This window comes from Lampris incognitus, chromosome 4 (assembly GCF_029633865.1).
Source record: "Lampris incognitus isolate fLamInc1 chromosome 4, fLamInc1.hap2, whole genome shotgun sequence".
In the NCBI taxonomy this organism is placed as follows: domain Eukaryota; kingdom Metazoa; phylum Chordata; class Actinopteri; order Lampriformes; family Lampridae; genus Lampris; species Lampris incognitus.
Genome location: NC_079214.1, coordinates 35498088 through 35524882, shown reverse-complemented (window position 1 = coordinate 35524882; position 26795 = coordinate 35498088). Strand labels below are relative to the sequence as shown.

Below are 26795 nucleotides of genomic sequence, written 5' to 3'. Positions count from 1 at the left end.
AAAGTACACCCTATTTTCACACACTTTCTCGTTATATATTTATAATATGAGCATCTTGTGACATTCACACAGTTTCATTGAGTTTGGAATATACAATGGAAAACAGCTGAGACTTCACGACTGGGCAGGTTGTACCACTGTCCTTAGGACTACAGTGGAAACAATTGATAAACTGACTCATGCTGCTGTCACCAGAGACAAAGAGAAGGTGGAGAAAATGATGGCATCGCTCGAAGTGAAGGTGATGGCCAGGGACCTTCGACACTCGGACCCCAAAGTCCTCCTGTCTTCTATCTGTAGCCAGTGGCTGCCTGTTTCACAGGCTGTGCTCTGTATCCTTATAATATATGTGTGTGCTAGTGTAGGTGTTTTTAGATTTTTGCCTTTGTTGGATAGGATGGTGAAGAATGAACATGAAATACAGGTTGGGAAGACAATAAAACATGAAGCCAAGGTCCTGAGTAGGATTTAAACCCCGGACATTGCGGCCAGGTTTCAGCCCATATAGAATGCATTTATAAGGATGAGGGTTTTTTTTCCTGACTCTAGCTGTAGCCATGGTGTGTGAGAAGCTTCCCAGTCCATTAGACATAACAGCAGAGAGGGTGGAGAAGTTGATGAGCGTTGGGACGCGTCAATTCGATTCATTGCCTGAGCAGACACAAGAGCTGAAGAGAGGTAATGTAAGCACACACACTTTCACACACATGCATATGCACACACAGTCAAACAAATGCAACAAAAATAAATTCTGCACCCAGTGGAGGAGTGAAGATCCTCATTCAAATGCTCGCTGCATTGGCATCTTCTTTCCTTTTCCCCTCCTTTTTGTAGTTTCCTAAACTTGTGGTTAAGCAAAGATCAAAATGTCTCACTAACAACTCTAATCTATCCAGCTCTACTTGGACCCTGATGGGCAGGTCTTCAGATGAGGAGGAAGTGTTGTTTGATGTGTCCTGTTAGACCTGCAATATGTAATTCCTGAACATGCCTAACATGACACACAGGTCATGTTCTACTTTTATGGAAGCATTAAGATTTACTTGCAACCTGGCTGTTGATGAATCTTGATTCTCTTCCAGGGGGTGGGGGGTGGTGGTAGGGAGAGCTTAGCAGATCATCTTCACCCTGCCTCCAATGATAGCTGATGTTTGAGAGAGCCAAGACTTTTCATTTTCTTCTTTCTTTAATTCCATGGGAGAGATTCAACATTCTGAAATGTATGTCTCAAGAGTTTTTTTGACGTGTGCAAAGGACTGGGAGTAAGCATCACTGTAACAAGATGGACCAATTCCTTCCAAATGTTGTTTATCTGTAATTAAAAACACAAAGTTGAATCCAAAAGAAAGTGTGAGGCACAGCTTCAATGTGCCATGAGTGTGTGCACATGTGCGTGCATCATCTCAGTAAAACACCATGTGTGGTTTTAATATTACATTGCCTTGACACATTTTAAGGGAAGTGAAGCAGTGTGCAGACATGGCTTCTCATGTTCTTGATGAGCTGGGCTCCCGTCTGGTTCCTGTGAAAAGATTTTGGATGTGTGTCTAACATTTTGGCTGTTGTGTGTGTGTGTGTGTGTGTATGTTTGTGTATGTTCCAGCATTTCTCCAGTGCTCCAGTGGGGACGATCAGCCGGTCATTGTCTTTGTGTCCAAGATGTTTGCTGTGGACATCAAGTCTTTGCCTCAGAACAAACAGAGGTAAAAGATTTTAAGTGTTTGTGTGTGTATGTGTGTAGCTACTTTCACATACGGTGCAGTCAGTAGATGGTGCTACAGTCTTATCCTTTCCCTCGTGACCCGCTGCTGGGTCTTACCTAGTACAGTTCATTTCCTTTGTTCTCAAGCCAGGGGAGAAAGATGTGCAGGCAGGATTTGGGTATGGAGTTACACATGGCTTCTGGGTTGAGATACATCAGCAGCCTCTCTTTCACTGCCAATATCAATTCTGGGTGTTAAACTTTCAGTTACTGCCAACATCAAAGCACCAGTCCAATAATTACACCAAACAATGTAGAATCTGGCCATTATTGGATGAATCACTGCGCAAACGTGGTTAAGATATATAATCCTTTCCCCAATTAGAGAGATCTGATATCTGCTTCTGTATAAAAAAGGCAGAAAATCCAAATCGGTTTGCTTTGCTTCTTGCATTTTGACGTTGTGTCTTTATGACGTTGTGTCTTTATGTTAGATATTAGAATTGAGATATTAGAAGTGTCAGGAAACTGCGGGCTCAACTTCAGGAGAAACAACCCAGCCTGCCCTTGAAGATATAAGCGAGCCTGTAACAAAACAACTGTCCTCCCTGTTGGAAAAACATCGGACCAGTATAAAGGAAGATATAACAATGCTGATTGCTGATACAGGCTTCATCTCAATCATACAAGCCTCTATGGGCGTGCTACGAGGGGAGTTGAATTCGTTTAACAAACTTCTCACCAAAACAGAAATGATAGTGGGAGAAAACTTTAAGCTGGTCACTTCAGCTGAAGCGACCCATACAGTCCCAGAACAAACTTCTCCATTAGAGGACCCGGAAAATGGGTCCTGATGATCCAACCTCTGCATTGTGAATGTACCGGAGGGCAATGAGACTGGAAGGGAACCGAAGCGGTTCATAACGGACTTACTGATGGAGATGGTGGAATTGGAGGTGTTCACCTCACCTTCGCTGATTGACCACGCACACCGCACTGGACTGGTAACAAAACGGTGATCCCCCAAGTCCAGGTCTTTCATTGTGTGCCTTCATAACTACTCGGATAAGGAAAAAATATTAAGATGGGCCATGAAACACATTAAAGTACCGAAATGTGACTTTGTGTGACTTTAAGAGTGTATCAGGACATGAGTGCAACACTTGCTAGAAAGAGAACGGCTTTCAATGATATTAAACAGGAGCTGTACAGAAAAGGGGTCTGCTTCAGACTGTTATACCGGCATACCTGTGGATCACCTTTGCAGGGGAATCCGTTGACTTCAACTCCCCTCCCTGAAGGAACAAACGCCTTCTACGATTAGCGGATAACCCAACAGACTGGTTAAAGGAGTCATGGCATCAAAATAAAACTGACTCGCATGAGCAGGCATGCATTTGCGTATGTATACATACTAAGGCAGGACCCAAATACTCTCGTATTCGGATATTCATTCGGTGGGTAGGTATTCAGTTTCGATTTTGGGATTTGGATATTCTGGTTTTTGTTCTTTGTTTTTTTGCTTAATGTAGGCTATCGATAAAGGCAGCGACAGGAATGGGCACAAGTCCATGAACACTGGGATGGCGTCCAGCACTTTACATGTGCCCCGTCCATAGGGTTAGTGGCTGTGTCAGGAAGGGTATCCGACGTAAAATTTTTGCCAAATCAGTATGCGGATTGTTAAGACTTACCAGATTGGTTGAGGCTCCATACCATACTGAATCGGTCAAGGCCTGGGTTAACAATGGCCATCATTGATGCTGTGCTGTCACAGGGTACTGATGGAAACTGTAAAATCCGCTGTGGTGACCCCTGAAACAGGAATAAACAAACGACAAACACACAGAAACAGGGAATAAACTAAAAGAAGAAGAAGAGGAAGAAGGCTATCAAATAAAGGCAAACTGAAAAATAACATTTGTCAGCCCATTCTTATACTATATTTATACTTTTCAATTGCAATGTTACAATGTGGAACTATGTACTGTCTCAGCTGTGGTGCCTGACATCCTTCTTACTCACAGCAGTGACGTTAAGCTTCAGTTCACCTTGGCCGTTAAAGGAAAAACAATATGCCGAAAACCTCAGTGTGGCGACACTTTAATTGAGCGATGACAAGGTAGTGTGCCAAGTATGCAGTTTGAAACTGGCCTACCATGGTGGCACAACAAGCATGATAAATCACCTGAATGCTGTAAATAGTAGGCTATTCTTATACGGTGTAAAAAAACGAGACTATACTAGCTAGCAAACTTAGCTTAGCTCATGTCTGTTTTCCAGTTGCTATTATCAAGCTGCTTTTATCCGCCATTTAAACAGTAAAGTTACATATGATAAAAACGTACACTTTGCTTGGAAAATAGTTGCAAGGATCCGAATAGTTAAAATGAAAAATAAGGAAGTGATGTTGGAACATCTGGGGCTAAGGCAATTATTGGCCTAAAAATGCTCAATAATAATTTGTTATGGCTATCTCATTAAAAGTATAGTTGTTATAACAGAAATAAGCGTGTTTTGTATCCGTTTAACTTGTTGGGTTCAGGTTGTAAAACATTATAGACTTAGGCTAATAGCTGACGGAACGTGGAACTGGAGTCACCCCGCCTACTGTTCCTACTGTACAGGAAGGGTTAAATGCGAAGGACAAATTTCGTTTCAACGTATGCGAGTACTGAGAAATGACCGCTCAGGTTGGACGGTTTGGAGACAAAGCAAAAGGCAAGATTGAGATGGCTTGGACATGTGTGGAGGAGAGATGCTGGGTATATTGGGAGAAGGATGCTGAATATGGAGCTGCCAGGGAAGAGGAAAAGCGGAAGGCCAAAGAGTAGGTTTATGGATGTGGTGAGAGGACATGTAGGTGGCTGGTGTGACAGAGGGAAGATGCAGAGGACAGGAAGAAATGGAAGCAGCTGATCTGCTGTGGTGACCCGTAACGGGAGCAGCCGAAAGTAATAGTAGTAGATAAATCTTGAATTTGTCGGCACTAGTATGCTGTTTTGCGCTTCTATTTCACAGCACTTTCTCAGGCATTGTCTCAGATTCGGAGCCTATTATAATGGCCGTTTATGTAGATCTATAATTTATCCATGATAAGAAAAAATTGTCATAAGATGTTATGTCACAAAAAGTGCATAGATAGGACCTTGTTCAAACAAATCCCTTGGGATTACAGACATTCATAAAACATACCAGACCGTTTGGAAAATGGTTTTGAATAACAAATGGCAATACAAACAACAATACTGTAGAATAACAGAATTCTTAACAGTTAATATCTTTAATTAAAGACACGTGTTGCACCGCTATGCCGTCCATCTCAGCCAACAATGGAGAAATGTCTGACTCACTCCTTCCCGAGTCATGTCCCCCCTAGCGGAAATGCCAAGTATTTGCTGTTGATTACTATCGAAGCTTTGGAGCCCAAAAGAATGGTATTAGGGACAGCCCTAATACATACATTGCTCATTTCCTGGTATACAGACTTTTTTGCCCTCTACATTGTTGGTGATATGCTTACTGTTATCCCGCTACTATTATTGTTGGAGTGATAGCTACTCTTTATATTTATACATATCACCATGTGTAGCACAAGTTCAAGGCCTGATAAGTTTCAACATATACTTGTTGTGGGTAATTACACTCAACTTTACTATTTTTTATTGTGGTGTCACAAAGCTGATCTTACACACCCATTTAATGTGTTGGGATAACTTCCCAGTCAAGAGAAAATAGAGGAAAGAGTTACTGGAAGGACAAATATACGGGAGTCCTGCAGCTAGCACCTGTTAGGGAGACCAGCATTGGAATGGTGTTTCATGTCCAAGTACTTCTAGTTTTTAGGGTTTTATACAGTTCAGAATTGTACAGGATACACACTGCCTCCATGTTATCACTGTATCTTAAATTTACGTCCACAATAAACCTATAATACATGGAATAATGACAGGAGGTACTACTGGATTTGTTAGTTGGAATGTCAAATAACTTAATGGCCCCATTAAAAGAGCTTGAGTCTTTGCTCACCTGAAAAAAACTTAAAGCTGAAATAATGTTCCTACAAGAGACACATCTGTCCATAGCAGACCAATCGAGATTACAAAAACCTTGGGTTGGTCAAATTTTTCATTTTAATTTCAATAGTAAATCAAGGGTGGCCATTCTTCTCCATAAAAAAAGTAAAATTTACTGCAGCAGACATATTTCAGATCCAAATGGCCGTTATATTATAATCCCAGGTTCTGTTTTTCACACCCCAGTTATATTCTATAATATCTACTACTTTTGGCTGCTCCCGTTAGGGGTCACCACAGCGGATCATCCCTTTCCATTTCTTCCTGTCTTCTGCGTCTTCCTCTGTCACACCAGCCACCTGCATGTCTTCCCTCACTACATCCATAAACCTCCTCTTTGGCCTTCCGCTTCTCCTCTTCCCTGGCAGCTCCATATTCAGCATCCTTCTCCCAATATACTCAGCATCTCTCCTCCACACATGTCCAAGCCATCTCAATCTTGCCTCTCTTGCTTTGTCTCCAACCGTCCAACCTGAGCGGTCCCTCTAATATAATCGTTCCTAATCCTGTCCTTCTTCGTTACTCCCAGTGAAAATCTTAGCATCTTCAACTCTGCCACCTCCAGCTCCGCCTCCTGTCTTTTTGTCAGTGCCACTGTCTCCAAACCATATAACATAGCTGGTCTCACAACCATCTTGTAAACTTTCCCTTTAACTCTTGCTGATACCCTTCTGTCGCAAATCACTCCTGACACTCTTCTCCACCCACTCCAACCTGCCTGCACTCTCTTTTTCACCTCTCTACTGCACTCCCCGTTACTTTGGACAGTTGACCCCAAGTATTTAAACTCAAATGCCTTTGTCACCTCCACTCCTTGCATCCTGACCATTCCACTGTCCTCTCTCTCATTCACGCATAGGTATTCCGTCTTGCTCCTACTGACTTTCGTTCCTCTTCTCTCCAGTGCATACCTCCACCTCTCCAGGCTCTCCTCAACCTGCACTCTACTCTCGCTACAGATCACAATGTCATCCGCGAACATCATCGTCCATGGAGACTCCTGCCTGATCTTGTCCGTCAACCTGTCCATCACCATTGCAAACAAGAAAGGGCTAAGAGCCGATCCTTGATGTAATCCCACCTCCACCTTGAACCCATCTGTCATTCCAACCGCACACCTCACCATTGTCACACTTCCCTCATACGTATCCTGCACCACTCCTACATACTTCTCTGCAACTCCTGACTTCCTCATACAATACCACACCTCCTCTCTCGGCACTCTGTCATAAGCTTTCTCTAAATCTACAAAGACACAATGCAACTCTTTCTGGCCTTCTCTATACTTCTCCATCAACATTCTCAAAGCAAACATCGCATCTGTGGTGCTCTTTCGTGGCATGAAACCATACTGCTGCTCGCTGATCGTCACCTCTCCTCTTAACCTAGCTTCTATTACTCTTTCCCAAATCTTCATGCTGTGGCTGATCAACTTTATACCTCTGTAGTTGTTACAGTTCTGCACATCGCCCTTGTTCTTGAAAATCGGTACCAGTATGCTTCTTCTCCACTCCTCAGGCATCCTCTCACTTTCCAGGATTGTGTTAAACAATCTAGTTAAAAACTCCACTGCCATCTCTCCTAAACATCTCCATGCCTCCACAGGTATGTCATCAGGACCAACTGCCTTTCCAATCTTCATCCTCTTCATAGCTGCCCTCACTTCCTCCTTGCTAATCCGCTGAACTTCCTGATTCACTATCCCTACATCATCCAACCTTCTCTCTCTCTCATTTTCTTCATTCATCAGCCCCTCAAAGTATTCCTTCCACCTTCTTGGCACACTCTCCTCGCTTGTCAGCACATTTCCATCTCTATCCTTGATCGCCCTAACTTGCTGCACATCCTTTGCAGCTTGGTCCCTCTGTCTAGCCAATCGGTACAAGTCCTTTTCTCCTTCCTTAGTGTCTAATCTGTCATACAACTCACCATACGCCTTTTCCTTTGCCTTTGCCACCTCTCTCTTTGCTTTACGCTGCATCTCCTTGTACTCCTGTCTACTTTCTTCATCTCTCTTACTATCCCACTTCTTCTTTGCCAACCTTTTCCTCTGTATAATTTGCTGTACTTCCTCATTCCACCACCAAGTCTCCTTGTCTTTCTTCCTCTGTCCTGATGACACACCAAGTACCTTCCTAGCTGTCTCCCTCACTATTTCTGCAGTGGTTTTCCAGCCATCTGGCAACTCTTCACTACCACCCAGTGCCTGTCTTAACTCTTGCCTGAACTCCACACAACAGTCTTCCTTCTTCAACTCCACCATTTGATCTTCGGCTGTGTCTTCACTCGCTTCCTCTTCTTGGTCTCCAAAGTCATCCTACAGACCACCATCCGATGCTGCCTAGCTACGTTCTCCCCTGTCACCACCTTGCAGTCTCCAATCCCTTTTAGATGGCGCCTTCTACATAAGATATAGTCCACCTGTGTGCACTTTCCTCCACTCTTGTACGTCACCCTGTGTTCCTCCCTCTTCTTGAAATATGTATTCACCACAGCCAATTCCATCCTTTTCGCAAAATCCACCACCATCTGTCCTTCCACATTTCTCTTCTTGACTCCATACCTTCCCATCACCTCCTCATCACCTCTGTTCCCTTCACCAACATGTCCATTGAAGTCGGCTCCAATCACCACTCTCTCCTCCTTGGGTACCCTCTCCACCATGTCGTCCAACTCATTCCAGAATTCTTCTTTTTCATCCATCTCACACCCAACTTGCGGGGCATATGCGCTGATAACATTCAGCAATAAACCTTCAATTTCCAGCTTCATACTCATCACTCTGTCTGACACTCTCTTCACCTCCAGCACGCTCTTGACATACTCTTCCTTCAGAATTACCCCTACCCCTTTACTCCTCCCATTCACACCATGGTAGAAGAGTTTGAAGCCACCTCCGATACTCCTGGCCTTACTCCCCTTCCACCTGGTCTCTTGCACACACAGTATGCCTACCTTTCTTCTTTCCATCATGTCAGCCAGCTCTCTCCCTTTACCAGTCATAGTGCCAACATTCAAAGTTCCAACTCTCACCTCCACATGCCTACCCTTCCTCCTCTCTAGCTGCCTCTGGACATGCTTTCCCCCTCTCCTTCTCCTTCGCCCAACAGTAGCATAGTTTCCACCGACACCCTGCTGGTTAACAGTACCGGTGGCGGTCGTTGGTAACCCGGGCCTCGACCGATCCGGTATGTAAGTCTTATTTATGATCCGCATATTTGATTTGGCAAAGATTTTACGCCGGATGCCTTTCCTGACGCAACCCTCCCCATTTGTCCGGGCTTGGGACCGGCACTAAGGATGCACTGGCTTGTGCATCCTCAGCGGCTGGGTTGCTATATTCTATAATATGTATGCTCTTAACTGGGATGATGAAGACTTAATAAAGAAAATTATCCCCAATATTCCTACTCTAAACTCTTATTATTTGATATTTGGAGGCGATATGAACTATCTAATCAACCCCAGGCTGGACAGATTAAACCCTAATTTAAATTCTCCAAAAATGGAGAAAACCTTGTCTGTCGGCTTTTATCGATCAAATTGGATGTATGGATCCCTGGTGGTTCCAGAATCCCACCAATAAGACGTTATCTTTCTATTCACATGTTCACCAGTCCTGTTCTCGAATAGCTTACTTTTTTATTGATAAAACTCTCCTTCCACCAATGACAAATACAGAATACTCTGCGATAGTAGGATCTGACCATGCTTCATTAATTTTAGATCTTTCATTTAGTCTCTTACAGAAACCCCTACCTCTGTGAAAGTTCAACTCCCTTCTGCTTGGGGATGAAAGCTTTTGTGACTTGATAAACAGTTATTGATATGAGTTTCATATAAATAACCAAAAAGATAATGTATCTCCATCTCTTCTTTGGGAGACTCTTAAAGTTGTCATTAGAGGGGAAAATAACTTTCTCTACTTTACAAAACAAATTATGCATAGAGAAACAAGCTCAATTTATAAAAACAATCAGAGATTTAGATTTACAAAACTTGATGACACCATCTCCAGAAATCTCGAAAAAGAGATTAAATTTACAAAATTGATATGGTTTACTATCAAGTCAAAGTAATAAAAAAAAAAACTGCTACATGCTCGTGGATTTCATAATGAATATGGTGAGAAAGCAGGAAGCTTACTGGCTCACCAATTGAATGTTATATCTGCCTCTCAGCATATAACACAAATTAAAAACATTTCTAATGATGTGGCAGTAATTTCATCTGAAATTAATGTTGCCTTCAAAGACTATTACTCTAACTTAAACCAATCAGAAAGTCCAAGCGATAACACAGACGGAAAAGTTCCTTGAGGGTCTCATATTCCCTAATATTGATAATGACCAAGAAAGGAAACTAGCCCAACTATTGAATATAAGCGAAATACTAGGATCAATTAAAAATATGCAAAGTGGCAGAGCACCAGGGGCAGATGGTTTCTGCATTGTATTTTACAAGAAGTTTTCATATAAACTATTACCACTTTTGCTTAATATGTTTAATGACTCTTTAATCCGAGGTGCCATCCCACAAACCTTTGCAAATGCATCAATTACTCTGTTAAAACCTGGAAAGGATGCAAATGAATGGGAATGTTCTCACCCAATATCTCTTGTTAATGCCAATTATAAAATACTGGCAAAAGTCCTATCTGTGTCTGGAAATAGTTATACACCATGTAATTTCTGATGGCCAAACTGGTTTCATAAGGAATCGCCACTCCTTAAGTAATATCCGTCACCTGTTTAATGTTATTTACTACTCCTATGTCTGCAGAGGTTCCAAAGATGGTTATCTCTGTAGATGGAGAAAAGGCATCAATAGAGTAGAATGGCCATATCTATTTAGGATTTTGTAAAATTTTGGTTTCGGCCCTATATTTTTGGCTTAGGTAAAACAACTTTACTCTTCAACCAGGGCCTCTGTCATTACCAATAGATTAAACTCAGAATATTTCAATTTATGTAGAGGTACCTGTAAAGGCTGCCCTTTAAATCCCATATTATTTGCCTTAGCTATTGAGCCTTTATCCATTACTCTTAAAGCATCCCCTGCCATTGAAGGAATCCACAGATGGGTACTTAGCTTTGAGTCTCGCTATATGCTTACGATTTGCTAGTTTATATTTCTGACCAGGTGAAATCTCTCCTGCATTAGTTGGAATCCTTAAGCAATTTGGGACATTCTCTGGGTATGTTAAATTTTTCCAAAAGCGAATGCTTTCTTTTAAACAATTCAGCAATAAGGACTACATAAATGTAACTGCCTTTTCATGAGAGTAATTCTGAATTTAAATATCTGGGCATTTATAATTCGAAAACTTATATAATAGGAATTTCTCTCCATTAATAATTATTAAGATGAAGATAGACTTTAATAGATGGAAAACCATCTATGTTTCATTAACAGGCAGAGTTAATTCTATTAAGATTGTTTTACTACATTTCCTATATCTGTTTCAATATCTGCCAGTATTCTTGCCTAAACACTTTTTTTTTTACTGCTTTAGATAAGCATATTACAGGTTCTTTATGGGGTGATAAACAACCAAGGATAAGTAAAAGCGACGTTACAAAGACATCAATCTCAGGGCGGACTTTCTCTTTCTAATTACTAGGTGGGACATAAACATTAAATGGTATACTGGATTAAGCTCCCTCAAGTAAGCTGGTGTCTAAATGAAGCTAAATTTTGCCCCTCTTCCTTCCTTTTAGCATTGATAACTTCTAAACTGCCACTCTCCCAAGGCAATATTCATCCAACCCTATAGTAATTACAGCATTGAAAATTCTGGCACCGCTTCGTACAAAATTTGGATTCACAGATTTATCTACTCTAACACCTATTCATGGTAAGCACTTTTCTCCTCTACCTAGACTAGAATGTGCATTCTCTCTTTGGCTTAAAAATGGCATTTTCAGCATAGGTCAATTATACATCGGTGGGGTATTCGAAAGTTCCAGGGTTATATTTGAGATATATAACATCCATCAAGGCCATCTTTTCCATTATTTCCATTATTATTTGTTACCCCTGCCCGGAGCTGCGCCTGAGGAGGTAACACCAAGAGTGGTCTGACAGGACGCGGAAGCGGGGCAGACTAAGCTAACTGCTAGCCCATGCAGACCGGCAGTTCTGATAACAGCGAGGGTGGTCTGGCGGCGGCTTCGCCTGGCGTTGACTGGTGTTTTTGATGTCATCGTGTGGAGTGCGGGGGTGTGTGTTGAGGGTGTCTGGCTGGGAAAGCTGGTGCTCAATCGGCTGAGGGAGCCTGGCCTGCTGCATCCAGTGAGTCCAAGGACCATGGCCCCTGCACAGAGCTGTGCCCAAAGAGGAAACGCCGAGGGCAGTCTGACAGGTCGCGGAAGCAGGGCAGGCTAAGCTAACTGCTAGCCCATGCAGATCGGCAGTTCCGACAGTCATCCTGGCTGGCATTCGTTCCCTTGGACAGTGATTTTTTTTTTTTTGTTTGTTTAGTTTGGATGTATGTGTTAGTTTGGATATGTGTGTTCTTGTAGTTTTTGGATATGTGTTTTTGTCTTTGTGTTGCACTGCTGTGGGCTGGGGGAAATTACATTTTATTTCATTTCATGTACGCAAGTACATGAAATGAAATGACAAATAGTGTTCCTGATTCCTGATTTCCAAGTATGACATTTTGCTAAATCTAACAACCCGTTTCTCTAATTCACCACAAAACTCAGTAAATGAGACAATCCTGAACACACCTCCAAAGGTAAAGAGATTTATATCCCAAATATATCAAATTATCAACTCAATTACTGAAACTAACATTAAAATCAAAGTGGTTAGGGGAAAAGAACTTGACATGAGCTTACCAGATTCAATATAGAACCAAGGCCCTAATTAGGGGTTAATAAAAGTTTGCGTACACAGTTAAAATTCGAGGTAGTGTGTCACCTGCACTACTCTAAATCCAAATTTTTGAAAATGTAATCAAATGTATTAGATGGTTGCAATAGATGTCAAAATTCATAAACGAATCTGACAAACGTTCTGTTTATGCCCAAAATTGACAAATTACTCGGATACAATATTCAAAGTCTTATCAGAGTCCCTCAGTCTAAACCTCTAACCCAATGCCTGGATGTGCATCTTTGGTATTCAGGATGACAAAGATCAAAGTTTAAAAAATAAACAAAAACATACTGCTTTCTAAACCCTTTTGGCACGTAGGAGAATCCTAATGGATTGGAAATCACCTCATCTCCCAAATTCTTCTATGTGGTTGAGGGATCTAGTGTTCTTTCTAAAATTGGAGAAAATAAGTTTTCGCTGAGGGGACACCCTGAGAAATTCAAATCCACTGGGGGACCGATCATACAACACTTGGATAAATTGAAGACTCTATAGATTCATAAGTCTTTCCTGTTATTTTGGGCTCCTTTTAGCCCATTAATTGTTTATCTTTTTTTCTTTAATACCTTCCTGCATTGTATTTATTTATTTATTTTGTGTATACTATTAGGGTTATTAATACTGCAATGTACTACTTGATGAATTAGGCAGTGTGACTTGTTCTTGGTGTTTGGGGGAATTTAAAAGTAAGAACCAGGTGGGAGAATGATTAATGGGGAAACAAAATGAAACTACGCGTAGAGTGTATGGTTGTGTCCCCTGTGTTTTTTAGAATAAACACAATATACCAAAAGTATCTGGGATATTCTCTGATGAATCACTGATTATCTACCCCAATAACTACTACCTGTAATGGTACTGATGTACTCCTTGGAGCTTTTTTCTCAAGCCCAGGCTGGGAGGTGAATTTTTCCTGTTTTTCTTTTTTTTTTCTTTCCTCCTAAAAGGTGAATTTGGGGGTGAAACACAACCTCCAGGCACCTCTACAGCAAGGAAGCCGGTCCGTATTAGAAACCTTGAACATACCCAACATATCAATCAACTCCCTTTTGCAGTATCTGGCTCATTAATCTAAGCCTGGTGTCACTGGCTCTGTCTTCAGATCCCTTACAAAAAACTGGGAGGTCAGAGCTTTGGCTTGCTCTGTGAGAAGACATGAATAGGAAAAGGAATCCTTCAGCTTAAAAAGTTGGGATGACACAACACCGTAAAAAGCACTACCACTCCTCATTGGAAGCAGATGTTGTTAGGGAACTGGGATTGATGGTGGGGAACGATTAGGGCCCTGAGTGTTGGTTTAATGGCCTGGTCTGTAGAGAGTGTGTTTTGGGGTTTTAATGGGCTAGAAAGAACTCAATGTATTATGTACAGTCAGTCAGTAAATCAATCAATCAATTAGTCAGTCGGTAAGTTGGGTATACACTCAGTCAGACCCTATTTCGAAATCACATTTTTGTAAATAAAAATAAAATGCAATGGCCTTTACGTGTGTGTGTGTGTGTGTGTGTGTGTGTGTGTGTGTGTGTGTGTGTGTGTGTGTGTGTGTGTGTGTGTGTGTGTGTGTGTGTGTGTGTGTGTGTGTATAAATAAACACACACACACACACACACACACATATATATATATATATATATATATATATATATATATATATATATATATACACTCACTGGCCACTTTATTAGGTACACCTTGCTAGTACCGGGTTGGACCCCCTTTTGCCTTCAGAACTGCCTTAATCCATAGATTCAACAAGGTACTGGAAACATTCCTCAGAGAGTTTGGTCCATATTGACATGATAGCATCACGCAGTTGCTGCAGATTTGTCGGCTGCACATCCATGATGCGAATCTCCTGGTCCACCACATCCCAAAGGTGCTCTATTGGATTGAGATCTGGTGACTGTGGAGGCCATTTGAGTACAGTGAACTCATTGTCATGTTCAAGAAACCAGTCTGAGATGATTCGAGCTTTATGACATGGCGCGTTATCCTGCTGGAAGTAGCCATCAGAAGATGGGAACACTGTGGTCATAACGGGATGGACATGGTCAGCAACAATACTCAGGTAGGCTGTGGTGTTGACACGATGCTCAATTGGTACTAAGGGGCCCAAAGTGTGCCAAGAAAATATCCCCCACACCATTACACCACCACCACCAGCCTGTACCATTGATACAAGGCAGGATGGATCCATGCTTTCATGTTGTTGACGCCAAATTCTGACCCTACCATCCGAATGGCGCAGCAGAAATCGAGACTCATCAGACCAGGCAACGTTTTTCCAATCTTCTATTGTCCAATTTTGGTGAGCCTACGAGTTGTAGCCTGTTTCCTGTTCTTAGCTGACAGGAGTGGCACCCGGTGTGGTCTTCTGCTGCTGTAGCCCATCTGCCTCAAGGTTCAACGTGTTGTGCGTTCAGAGATGCTCTTCTGCATACCTCGGTTGTAATGAGTGGTTATTTGAGTTACTGTTGCCTTTCTGTCAGCTCGAACCAGTCTGGCCATTCTCCTCTGACCTCTGGCATCAACAAGGCATTTTCGCCCACAGAACTGCCGCTCACTGGATATTTTCTCTTTTTCGGACCATTCTCTGTAAACCCTAGAGATGGTTGTGTGTGAAAATCCCAGTAGATCAGCAGTTTCTGAAATACTCAGACCAGCCCGTCTGGCACCAACAACCATGCCACGTTCAAAGTCACTTAAATCACCTTTCTTCCCCATTCTGATGCTCGGTTTGAACTGCAGCAGATCGTCTTGACCATGTCTACATGCCTAAATGCATTGAGTTGCTGCCATGTGATTGGCTGATTAGAAATTTGCGTTAACGAGCAGTTGGACAGGTGTGCCTAATAAAGTGGCTGGTGAGTGTGTGTATATATATATATATATATATATATATACACTCAACAAAGTTATATATATAAAATCAATACAGATGCAGGAAAATAGTTTTAATACATTGCAGTACAGGCCTGTTTCGTGTGCCGCGCACTCATCGGCTGCTAATATTAGCAGCCGATGATATTCCGCTCCTCACTAGTTGATCACTTCTAACAACACCATTCATGGTTTTGGAAAAAAACGATATATATATATACACGTATATATAGTATACTTAGCACAAAAAGTAAGGACATTTGTTTTTGGGAGAGTATTTCTTTGTTATAACAATGCTTCTTAGCAATAAATCTTATACTGTTGGAAAGCCTGTTTATTTCCCTTTTAAATGGTGCCACATTTCTAAGGAACATGCATTTGTGGGATGAGCAGCAGAGCTGAGTATGTGGGTTGCGCCCATGAAAAATTTGCCAAATCTTCTCTGCCAATGCCAAACAGCTTATTTTGCTGTTGCTATTTACTCTTGTTTTGAGCTTCTGGTACCCCAGGTGCTGACAATCAGGTGCCTGATGTAAGATTTATTGCCAAGAAGCATTGTTACAACAAAGAAATAAAATACCAAACACAAATTTCTTTACTTTTTGTGCTAAGTTTACATAGATGTAGGGAAAAAAAAACTTTTAATACATAACAGTTCAAGCTTGTTTCGTGCATCGCGCACTCATCAGCTGCTAAATTAAATAAACTCATGCACTCATTAGCAGCTGATGAGTGCGCGACGCACGAAACAAGCTTGTACTGCTATGTATTAAAAGTTTTGTTTTTTCCCCCTACATCTATATTGATATTCCGCTCCTCATTAGTTGAGCATCATCAACACCATTGACGGTTTCCGAAAAAGAAAAAAAAAGAAGGAAAAAAAATAGATAGATAGATAGATAGATATCCACAGGATATATATGCAATGAAACCTTCTGTGTAGAAAAGAGCCCAACAATTCAGTAGCAAAGATGTATATATTTTTATAGCTCAAAGTTAAATGGCAGAACAAGCTTGTTTCATGCTCAATGCACTCATCAGCTGCCGATGTGTGCATTGAGCATGAAACAAGCTTGTTCTGCCATTTAACAACTTTGAGCTATAAAATATATATATATATGTGTGTGTGTGTGTTTGTGTGTGTGTGTATATATATATATATATATTTCCCAACAGTCACTGGGCGGCAGGCGGGGAGACACCCTGGACAGGCCGCCAGGCCATCACAGGGCACCAGAGGATGTTATTTTGACTGCTGGGATAAGCTCCAGCATCCCGTGACCCCGATTAGGATAAGTGGCTTGGATAATGGATGGATGGATGGAGATATATTCTCCATCCATCTAACAACTCCATCCATGAGCCACATTAGCAGCTGATGAGTGCGCATCTCACGAAACAGGCCTGTACTGCAATGTATTAAACCTTTTTTTTCCTGTATCTGTGTTGATATTCCACTCCTCATTAGTTGAGCACTTATAACATCATTGACGGTTTCGGAGAAGAAAAAAAAACGCTATATATATACACCGTTGAGTGTTTATTATTATAACTTTAAAAGAAACACTCAACGGTAGGGAAAGTGCTCAGCAGATAAGGAGCAAAATAATCCAGTTAGTCAAGTAAATTCTTTATGAGACGGTACAAGCCTGTTTCATGCCATAAGCTGATGATTGCTTTTTATATATATGTGTGTGTGTGTGTGTGTGTGTGTGTATATATATACTATATAAAACTTAAGCCAGTGCTACCAGCTGCACCAATCCTCATAACAACTGTTATGGTATTCCTCAACAGTTAATAACTACAATAAGTAACTAATAACTGTTGCATGAATCATTATAACATGAATGTGTCAAATACTCCCTCTCACTTATCTGAAGTGATAAACCAGCAACAAGCTTTGCTGATATTTGAAAAGAAAATGTGATATTTCCCCTTGTGAATGCTTTAACACAAACATTCCCCTTACATATGGGTGAAGGCATTGCAGCGTTTGTAAGTCTGTGACCTGTTGGTTTTCATCCCCAAGCAGTAAGCAGTACTGCAGAACTCCTGGTTCTGTAGAGAACCTAGGTTCTATGAGCTAAGGAGTAGTGCTATATTTACATATTGCCCTCTGACCTTGCCTCTGGCGACGCTAGGCTCTGAAATTCACTGCTCATGCGACAGCATCCCCTAAGCCCCGCCCACAACTGCACTTGACATGCGTCACCACATCACTCATCAATTCGACCCACCAAAGCCTCCTTCAAGGGACCTCAGCAGGCGAGCAGGAAAATATAGCACTACTCCGTAGCTCATAGAACCTAGGTTCTCTACAGAACCAGGAGTTCTATTATCGCTACTCTGTAGTGCCATATTTACATATTGCCCCAACTACGGAGTAGCGGCGGACTAATGCCCCTCGCCTGCCACCCGCGCTGAGGACAATAAGGGGAACAACACCTCACACCCAGTACTCAAATCCCCCCTTTGGCCGGCTAGTATATCGTGGAGGGGAGGCTCGCATAAGGGGGCGGGAAAAAGGAGAAAAGGGAACGTAACCGTTCCAACTTCCCATATACATATACACATAGGCTATAGCCTATATATAATATTCTTTTTTTTCCATTTTATTTTAAATGAACTATGCACAAACGTCCGCGCTCCCGACGGGAGACACTTTCGTATGGCCGGAGCGCATTACGCATCAGTGCGCCTCGCTGTGCCAAGCACAGCACCGGTCACTGTCATAGCAGACTGGTCAGTTAAGTAATGATTAATGAACGAATGTGGCGAAGACCACATTGCCGTTGACATAAGAGACTCCATCGCCACACCAGCATAGAGAGCCACCGAAGCGGCTGTACCCCTCGTGGAGTGCGCTTTAAACCTGGGTACTTCTCTACCAGCCCCCACATAGGCTTGGGAGATCCCGGAGCAAATCCAATGAGAAAGCCTCTGGCTAGACAGCGCCTCTCCTTTCCTGCCCGTCACCCCGTAGCAGACAAGGACCTGTTTAGTCTTTCTGAAAGGACCAGTGCGCTCCAGGTAAACCCGTAGCGGACGAACCGGGCAGAGGAGATGGAGCCTCCTCTCCCCCTCCGAAGAGGGAGAGGGATAAAAGGCCGACAACACCAATGGCACCCGCTGGTAACGCGCGGTGACATGTTTCGGACGAAACGATGGATCCGGGTAGACTATCGCCTTCGAACTGTCCGCGGCAAATTCGATGCCCTCCGTGGAGAGCGCGCACAGTTCGCTGACCCTACCCAAATACACCAGGGCCAGCAGGAGCGCCCCCTTGGCCGACAGCCACTTAACGTCAGCCGATTCCAAAGGCTCGAATGGCGCAGAACACAACGCCGACAGAACCAGGGATAAATCCCAAGTGGCCGTGCGGTCGTTCCGAACACCCTGCCTGTTCCTCACCCCCTTGAGGAACGCCACCATACGGGGGTGAGAGAAGACAGTGTCGCCACCCAGCCTAGGCATACAGGCTGAGATCGCTGCCAAGTACCCCTTGATCGTTTCGTAGGCTAAATTGTCAGTCGATCTCTTGTATTCCAAGAGCCCCGCAACGTGGGCCAAGGATGCAGACAGAGGTTCCACGCCCTCTCCCACCCACCACCTAGCAAAAACTCTCCACTTGGAGTCGTATTGCGCCGATGTGCACGGAGTGTGCGCGGCTTGTATAGTGGCCACCGTGGCCTCATCAAAGACCCTCCTCTCTCAGCCTGGCCCTCTCAGAAGCCAAGCCGCCAGTTGGAACCCCGCTAGAAGGGGCTCCTGTTGGATAATCCCGTCTGCCTGCGTCAGAATGTCCATCCACATCAGGAGGAGGAACTGTGGTGCGCGCACCATGGAAACCATGTTCGGAAACCACGGCGCACCTGGGTTGTTGGGAGCCACCAGGATCACCGACGCGCCCGTGCATCTGATCCGTTCCACCACCGCCGGTATCAGACCCAGAGGGGGAAAAGCATAGAGCAGCTCGCGTGGCCACGGCTCGATGCCCAGCGCATTCACCCCCATAGGCGGGTTGTCACTCGGGCAGAGCGAATACCATCGTGCGCATTTGGCGTTCCTCTTGGACGCAAACAAGTCCACCTGCGCCACTCCGAACCTCGCCCAGATCATCTCCACGATTAGAGGATTGAGGGACCAGTCGTCCCAGCTGGGCCCGCCGCGCGACATGATGTCCGCTGCCTCGTTCTGGCTGCCAGGCACATGAACTGCCCGAATGGACTGTGCGTTCTGATGCACTCAACTCCACAGGTCGTAGGCTAATGCACGGCACGCAGCCGACCACGTCCCGCCCTGCCTGTTGATATACGCCACCGTAGTGGTACTGTCCGACCTGACCAGAATGTGTCGATGTTGTAGGAGAGGAGCGAAATGACGCACCGCCAACAGCACTGCCTCTAGCTCCAGCGCGTTGATGTGCGCATTGTGACTCACAGGCCATACTCCTCTGATTGTGCCGTGGCCACAGATCGCACCCCAACCTCCCAGGGATGCATCCGTGAATAGAATCGCCTCCTCCGATCTGGGTCCGAGGGGAACCCCAACCCTGGCTCTGCAGACCTCTGCCCAGTGATCCAGGTCCAAGCTCACCCCCTCCGGGACCACTAACCTGTGCCGTTGGCGCAGCCGGCGGAACCGGCCCTCTCGAATAAGCTAACACTGGAGTCTCCTCATAAAAGGCAGACCCAGAGGCACCACCTGGTGAGCAGAGGACATGATGCCCAGGAGCCGACGCAGTTGACCTACTGTCACTGACCGGCCCGGGGCAAAACTGGCAAGAAGGTCCTCTAACCCCTGCCACCGCTCCTCCGAGACGGAAGCCAGCATCCTCCCTGAGTCCAACGCTAATCCCAGATGGGTGGTTTCGCGTGACGGCCAGGGAGCGCTCTTCTTCCAGTTTACCGTGAGACCCAGGTCCGACAGGTGCGAGACCAGGCGACTCGTGCGTTCCATAGCCAGCCGGTGATCTGGGGCTATCAGAAGCAGATCATCCAAGTAGTTGGCTATAACGTAACCCTGGGCGAATAGCGGAGTGAGAGCCGCCTTGACGCACATCAAAAAGACCCGTGGGGCCAAACTGTAGCCGAACGGGAGGACTTTGTACTCGTAACACGTTCCCTAAAACGCGAACCTGAGATATTTCCAGTGGTGACCCACTGTCGGGACATGGAAATATGCGTCCTTGAGGTCCACAGATGTGAACCAGGCTCCGCTCGATATCATGGCTAGGAGCTGGGGGACCGTCAGCATGTGGAATGATTCTTTGCGCACCCAAGTATTAAACCATTTCAGATCTAGAATCGGCCGCATGCCCCCCGATTTCTTGGGCACGAGGAAATATCTCGAATAAACCCCTATTTCCTCTGTGCCTCTCTCCACCACCTGTATCGCGTCTTTGGACAGCATCTCCAATATTTCCTGCCGCAACACCTCTGCTTCGGCAGGTGAATGGATCAGTGTCTGACGTATGCCCGTGTAAGGGGGAGGACCCTGCTCAAACCGAATCTCGTGCCCATGCCTGACCGTCCAGAGGATCCACTCTGGTACCCCCGGCAGCGCCTGCCAGCGTGCGTAATGGGGAGACAGAGGGCGCGTGACGCGTTGTGTCTGGCTGTCGAGAAATAGGCTGTGTCGCTGTCATTCCGGTCCAACCTCCGAGCTCTCCACGGAAGTGTCGAGAGGCTCCCACGGCGGACCGCGTCCCATATGGGGAGCGAATATGTGCAGGATTTTGCCCAACAGAAGGTGGGAGCGCGGAAAAATCAGCATCAGCATGTGCGCGCCCAGCACCCTCTCCGACTGGCCACAAACAGTGAGTCATATGCTCCGGTAACCCTGCTTTACGCACGGGAAAACCCAGCGCGTAACTCTGGACGCCTGTCTGATGGGATGAACTAATTTCATTCCCATCTGACAGCTCATGATTATCCGAGACAGGCATAGATACAGAGTTCAACAACCCATAACCTTGTGTACGGTTCGAAACAGAACTGATCTCAGCGGTATAATTCACATAGCCTACACCCTGTGAAGCTAGTGAACCCGTTGCCATATCTCGAACATCTTCGTTTCTTCTGACTTGCTTGCAGAGTCCGGTGGCATGTGACACAACATTACTCACTGCGCCATGTGCGTGTGGAATAAAAGTAGCATCGACATCACCAACATTATATGACAGACCACCCACCGTAGAATAATCTACAGACGAGGAACACGAAGGATAAAATGCAGAACTGAAATCTTTATTCATCAACATGTTCCCCTCATTGCATGGTAAAACCTTGCCATCAGTGGCCATAACATCAATACCTGCAATGTTCGAACAGGGGGTGTGGGGGTCTGTCGCGCACCGTCAGCGGCGGCACGGATCTCCCGACCACCCGCGCCGCCTCCGCCAGCGTGGTGGGACTGACTGTGAGCCCCAGGGGCTGGCGCGGGGCCAGCCGACTGGCTCTTGTCGTAGTTCTTGCGGCGCTTCGAGGCTCGACCTCGCCCCCCCTGCGGCTGGGGCTTCGGAGAGCCTTGAGCGCGTGCCGGAGGCTGCGCGGAACCCTTCTCTTTGAAGGTCTTAGCCAGCAGCTCCGCATTGGCCAGGTCGTGACGGATCTTTTCCAGTGCTGGCTCATCCACACCGAAAAGGCTGTCCGTGTTGATGGGGAGCTTGCGGATCATCTTAACGACCCCGTCCTCCAAGCTACAGTCCTTCGTCCAGAACTCGCGCCTCAGCAGGACTGAGGAGGACCGAGCCGCACCCAGGTTCACCGCGGCATCACGGAGGAACGTGCCGATGATCTGAGAAGCCCTCCAAGCCTTGTCCAGGCGTGAGGCATCGGTGTCGTCATCCCCCTGGCTCTCACTGTCCACCGCCCGCACCAGATGACCAGCTGCCAGACCAGCTGTGGAGATGGCCGCTGCGGAGCGGAGAACACCGAACCAGATTTGGCGCGCGTGGTCATCCATGGACGCTATGTCTGGCGAGGGATGTTTGATCTTCATCGCCGCCTCCTTGCTCTCCGGTTCGCGTAGCTTACCAGGGTAGAGCCGGGGAAAAAGAAATTTCTCCACAGTGGGGGGCGGCATAGAAGCAGGAGACCAGCCGGCAACCGTCAGGTGGCTCTTGGTGTTCACTTTAACAGTGGAGCGCACCTTCTCTAGTTCCGGCCATGTGGCTTTGATGGACTCCGTGATGGGGGGGAAGGGCGGAATGTGCTTCGGGTCTTTGCGCACCTCCACCGAGGCAGAGAACGCCTGATCCATTCCGGGCGTCACCGAGGCATGGATTGGGGCAACCCTTGTGGTCCCCGTCGAAGCCAAGGCCCTCTCAAGGAAAAAAGGGAAAAAGTCGTCAAACTTTGCCTCCTCCTGTGACCCTTCCTCAGGGACTTGGTAGGAGCAAGATCCGCCATCTTGAGTAGCAGCCTGCGGAACCACCGGTGGGCACATGTGGTCCTGGCTCCCAGGTAGCACAGCAGAAACCAACGAGCCCGGCCGGGGAGGGATCTCGATCACACCGGCACCAACCTGAGTGGAAAAGGCGTGTGAAACCCAGCTCGTCCGTCGACTGAGCGGCCATGAACCGCACACCATGCATGGTGGCGCCTCTAGGCTAGCTGCAGTCTCCCGAACATGAGCCATGCTAGGATGGTCGCTGCAAAAAGGATGGAAATCGCCAGCGTCCTTCTTCCTGTGGCAACAACTATAAAACTCGGTGAAAAGAACATCGGCGTCGACGTTAACACCAGCCATAGTGACGGAGAAAACCGCACTATTGTCAAAATAGAGAAAATAACTAAGCTAGCTAGCAATGAAGAAAAAACCCGCAACAGAGCTCAGCGTGACACGTCTTTCCCTGAAGGAGGCTCTAGTCGAACTGATGAGTGATGTGGTGACGCATGTCAAGTGCAGTTGTGGGCGGGGCTTAGGGGATGCTGTCGCATGAGCGGTGAATTTCAGAGCCTAGCGTCGCCAGAGGCGAGGTCAGAGGGCAATATGTAAATATAGCACTACGGAGTAGCAATAACAGAACAAGTATACAGCCTTCTAAAGCACTGAAATTCAAAAATACATGGTACATAGTATACTATAGTTAGCCTTCTTAGCACCAGATACTCTGCCTCTCTCTTCTAGATCTGATTCCTCAGGTCTGTGCAGTTTGAGAAATCCTCTTCAGCTATCCTTTTTCCCTGTCACAGCACCTACTCATAATTGCAGGCTCTGCCATTGCAGTCCCAAGAAGCGTCGCAGCAAGCAGAAGGGAAGAGAGGTAGATGGCCTGTCAAAGAGAGCAAGAAGAGGGGTGGAGGGTGGGGTTGGGGTTGAAGGGAGAATTAAAGGGGGGTATAATGGAGATATTGATTGAAGGGGGAAGGGAACGGGAGAGCAAGAAGCAGAAGAAGAAATGGAGAATAAAGGTAAAGAGAGCTCATCCCAGGAAAAAGCCTGTCCACAATACTGCCTAATGAGCTTTCTACAGTGGCCATTCCCTATGCCTGCCACCTGCAAAAAACACACACATAAGCAAACACACAATTACACACATATACATCCATTTAGTCTCCAATGGGGTACTTCTTTTTCTTCTTCCGGCTTTTTCCCTTTTTTCAGGGGTCGCCACAGCGGATTTTATAGTTTCCATCGGTACCATGTCTCCAATGGGGTACTAATATCAGATTTACTACAGGCTCATGGGCTTTTCCTTGGCTATTCTTGTGCTTGCTGGTCCACAGACGTAATGTATATGTTCCCTCCTGCCAATCCACTGTTAAGGAATTACTAAACGGCAAAATGTCTTTATGCATGCTCAATAATCCAGGTAAGGAAATCGCAGAAAGTTAAATCAGTTCATCTCGACACAACGTTAAGTGTGAGAAATGTTTCATCACCCATCCAAGTGACCTCTTCAGTCTCAACTGAAGAGGTCACTTGGGGTATCCCCCAACCTTAACAGCACAGTTGCATACCGACCAAAACTAATGATTCGTTTCATATGCAAACTGGCGTAACCATTAACTACAGTTTCAATGGCCATATGTACTATCCACAAGATTGGGGGAATAGTTGTAATCACAGCATTGTAAGATAGTGACAGTGCTGAGAGTCATCAGGATGCTGTACCACCAAGCTGACAACATACCCACTGACACAGCGGCTGGTTAAGTGTGGTTATCCTAGGGCATCCGGGTAGTTTAGCGGTCTATTCCATTGCCTACCAACACGGGGATTGCTGGTTCAAATCCTCGTGTTACCTCAGGCTTGGTCAGGTGTCCCTACAGACACAATTAGCCATGTCCGCAGGTGGGAAGCCGGATGTGGGTATATGTCCTAGTCGCTGCGCTAGTGCTTCCTCTGGTTGGTCGGGGCACATGTTCGGGGGTGAGGTAGAACTGGGGAGAATAGCGTGGTCCTCCCAAGCGCTACATCCCCCTGGCGAAACTCCTCACTGTCGGGTGAAAAGAAGCAGTTGTCAACTCCACATGTATTGGAGGAGGCATGTGGTAATCTGTAGCCCTCCCCTGATCAGCAGAGGGGATGGAGCAGCGACAGGGATGGCTCGGAAAATAGGGTACTTCGCCAAGTAAAATCAGGGAGAAAAAAAGGGGGAAAGCCACAAAAAAGCAAAAAGTGTGGTCATTTTAAATGGGCGTTTGTTTGTCAAAGCCAGGAAGACGCTCGAACAGTGCACCAGCTGATCGAAGAGAGAAGAACAGCTGCCTAAGTGTAAACCAGTGGTGATTCCGTATGTAGCAGGAGTGTCGCCCATTTTCCAAACACCGTATCTCGGTTACTTTCAAACCCCAGAAAATGCTGTACCAAAAATTGACCCACCCCGAGGATTGGGTCCTCCGGCACAAACGGAGCAATATAGTGTATGCTGTTAAGTGCCTAGAGGATTGCTGGGACTTGTACATCAGGGAAACTAAACAGACACTGGCGAAGAGGATGGCACAGCACAGAAAAGCTAATGTGTCAGGCCAGGACTCCGCAGTCTACACCCATCTACAGGCCAGTGGCCACTTTCAAGGATGAGGATGTGCACAACGTTGATAGGGAGGAACGCTGGTTTGAATGGGGAGCCAAAGAGGCCATGTATGTGAAGAGGGAATGATCACACCTAAACTGGGGGGAGGGGGTCTAAGAGTACATCTGTCTCCACTTACAATGCTGTGATTGCAACTATTCTCTAGCCTTCTGTGAATAGTACACATAACAACCAATCACTGGTTTCGGTCAGTATGCAACTGCTGTTTATAGGGTTGGGGGATACCTGCAGTCACTTGGATGAGTGATGAAACGTTTCTCCCACTAAATGTTGTGTCCAGATGAACCGATTCAACTTTATGTGATAAACAGCAAAATGTAGCTAGGACAGATTTCAGTGACCACTGGTCTATGTGGGTGTTAAGTGGAGTATATGTTGTTACAGTTGTAACTTGTCAGATTTTTCATTAGCATCTTGCCTTGTGATGTTAACGATGGAATGACCTTGTGTAAATAAGCGGCGTATTTAATATGCAGTGTTTTCAATTAGAAGCTGTGTTCATCAAATATGTTTTTCCTGAATTAGATTGTGTTAAGGGCGGCACTAGAATCCTCGAGGTCCGAGTTGTATTAAGGCACTTTGCGAACTATGCTATGGCTTTCGGAGTAGATTACTTATTTTTTTAATGTGGGGGGGGGGGTTGCACATGCCTCAAAGAAAGGACTGACTACGCGGTTCTGTTAAGAGTTTTGCAAAAAATAGAAGCGATTTTTTTTTTAAGTCAACTAAACACAATTATGAATGGTATGTGTTTCCACCGAGTGATGTTATTCGATTAAAGCTGGGTTTTCACCTCTCGTGATAGCCTAGCAACACTGGGACTCCGCAGGAGACAATCCTGTCTCCCTTCCTTTTCACCCTCTACACCTTAGACTTCAACTACCACACAGTCCTGCCATCTTCAGAAGTTGTCTGATGACTCTTCTATAGTCGGATGTATCAGTAATGGCGAGGAGGCTGAGTACAGGGCGGTGGTGGGAAACTTTGTCACAGCAGCTCAACGTGACTAAGACAAAGGAGCTGGTTGTTGATCTAAAGAGGGAAATGACACCAGTGACCCTTGTCTCCATCCAGGGGGGTCAGTGTGGACACTGTGAAATACTACAAGTACCTGGGGGTGTACACTACCGTTCAAAAGTTTGGGATCACCCAAACAATTTTGTGTTTTCCATGAAAAGTCACACTTATTCACCACCATATGTTG

At 45.4% G+C, this 26795-nt stretch overlaps 1 protein-coding gene across 1 annotated transcript in view; it reads left to right on the top strand.

Moving 5' to 3' along the window:
- Positions 1 to 26795, top strand: part of efl1 (elongation factor like GTPase 1) — a 175362-nt gene that overhangs the window by 16908 nt on the left and 131659 nt on the right. Inside the window, exons 10-12 of the mRNA XM_056278312.1 lie at positions 196 to 332; positions 556 to 678; positions 1604 to 1703. Of these exons, the coding sequence (XP_056134287.1) occupies positions 196 to 332; positions 556 to 678; positions 1604 to 1703 (360 nt within the window). The remainder of the gene's footprint in view (positions 1 to 195; positions 333 to 555; positions 679 to 1603; positions 1704 to 26795) is intronic.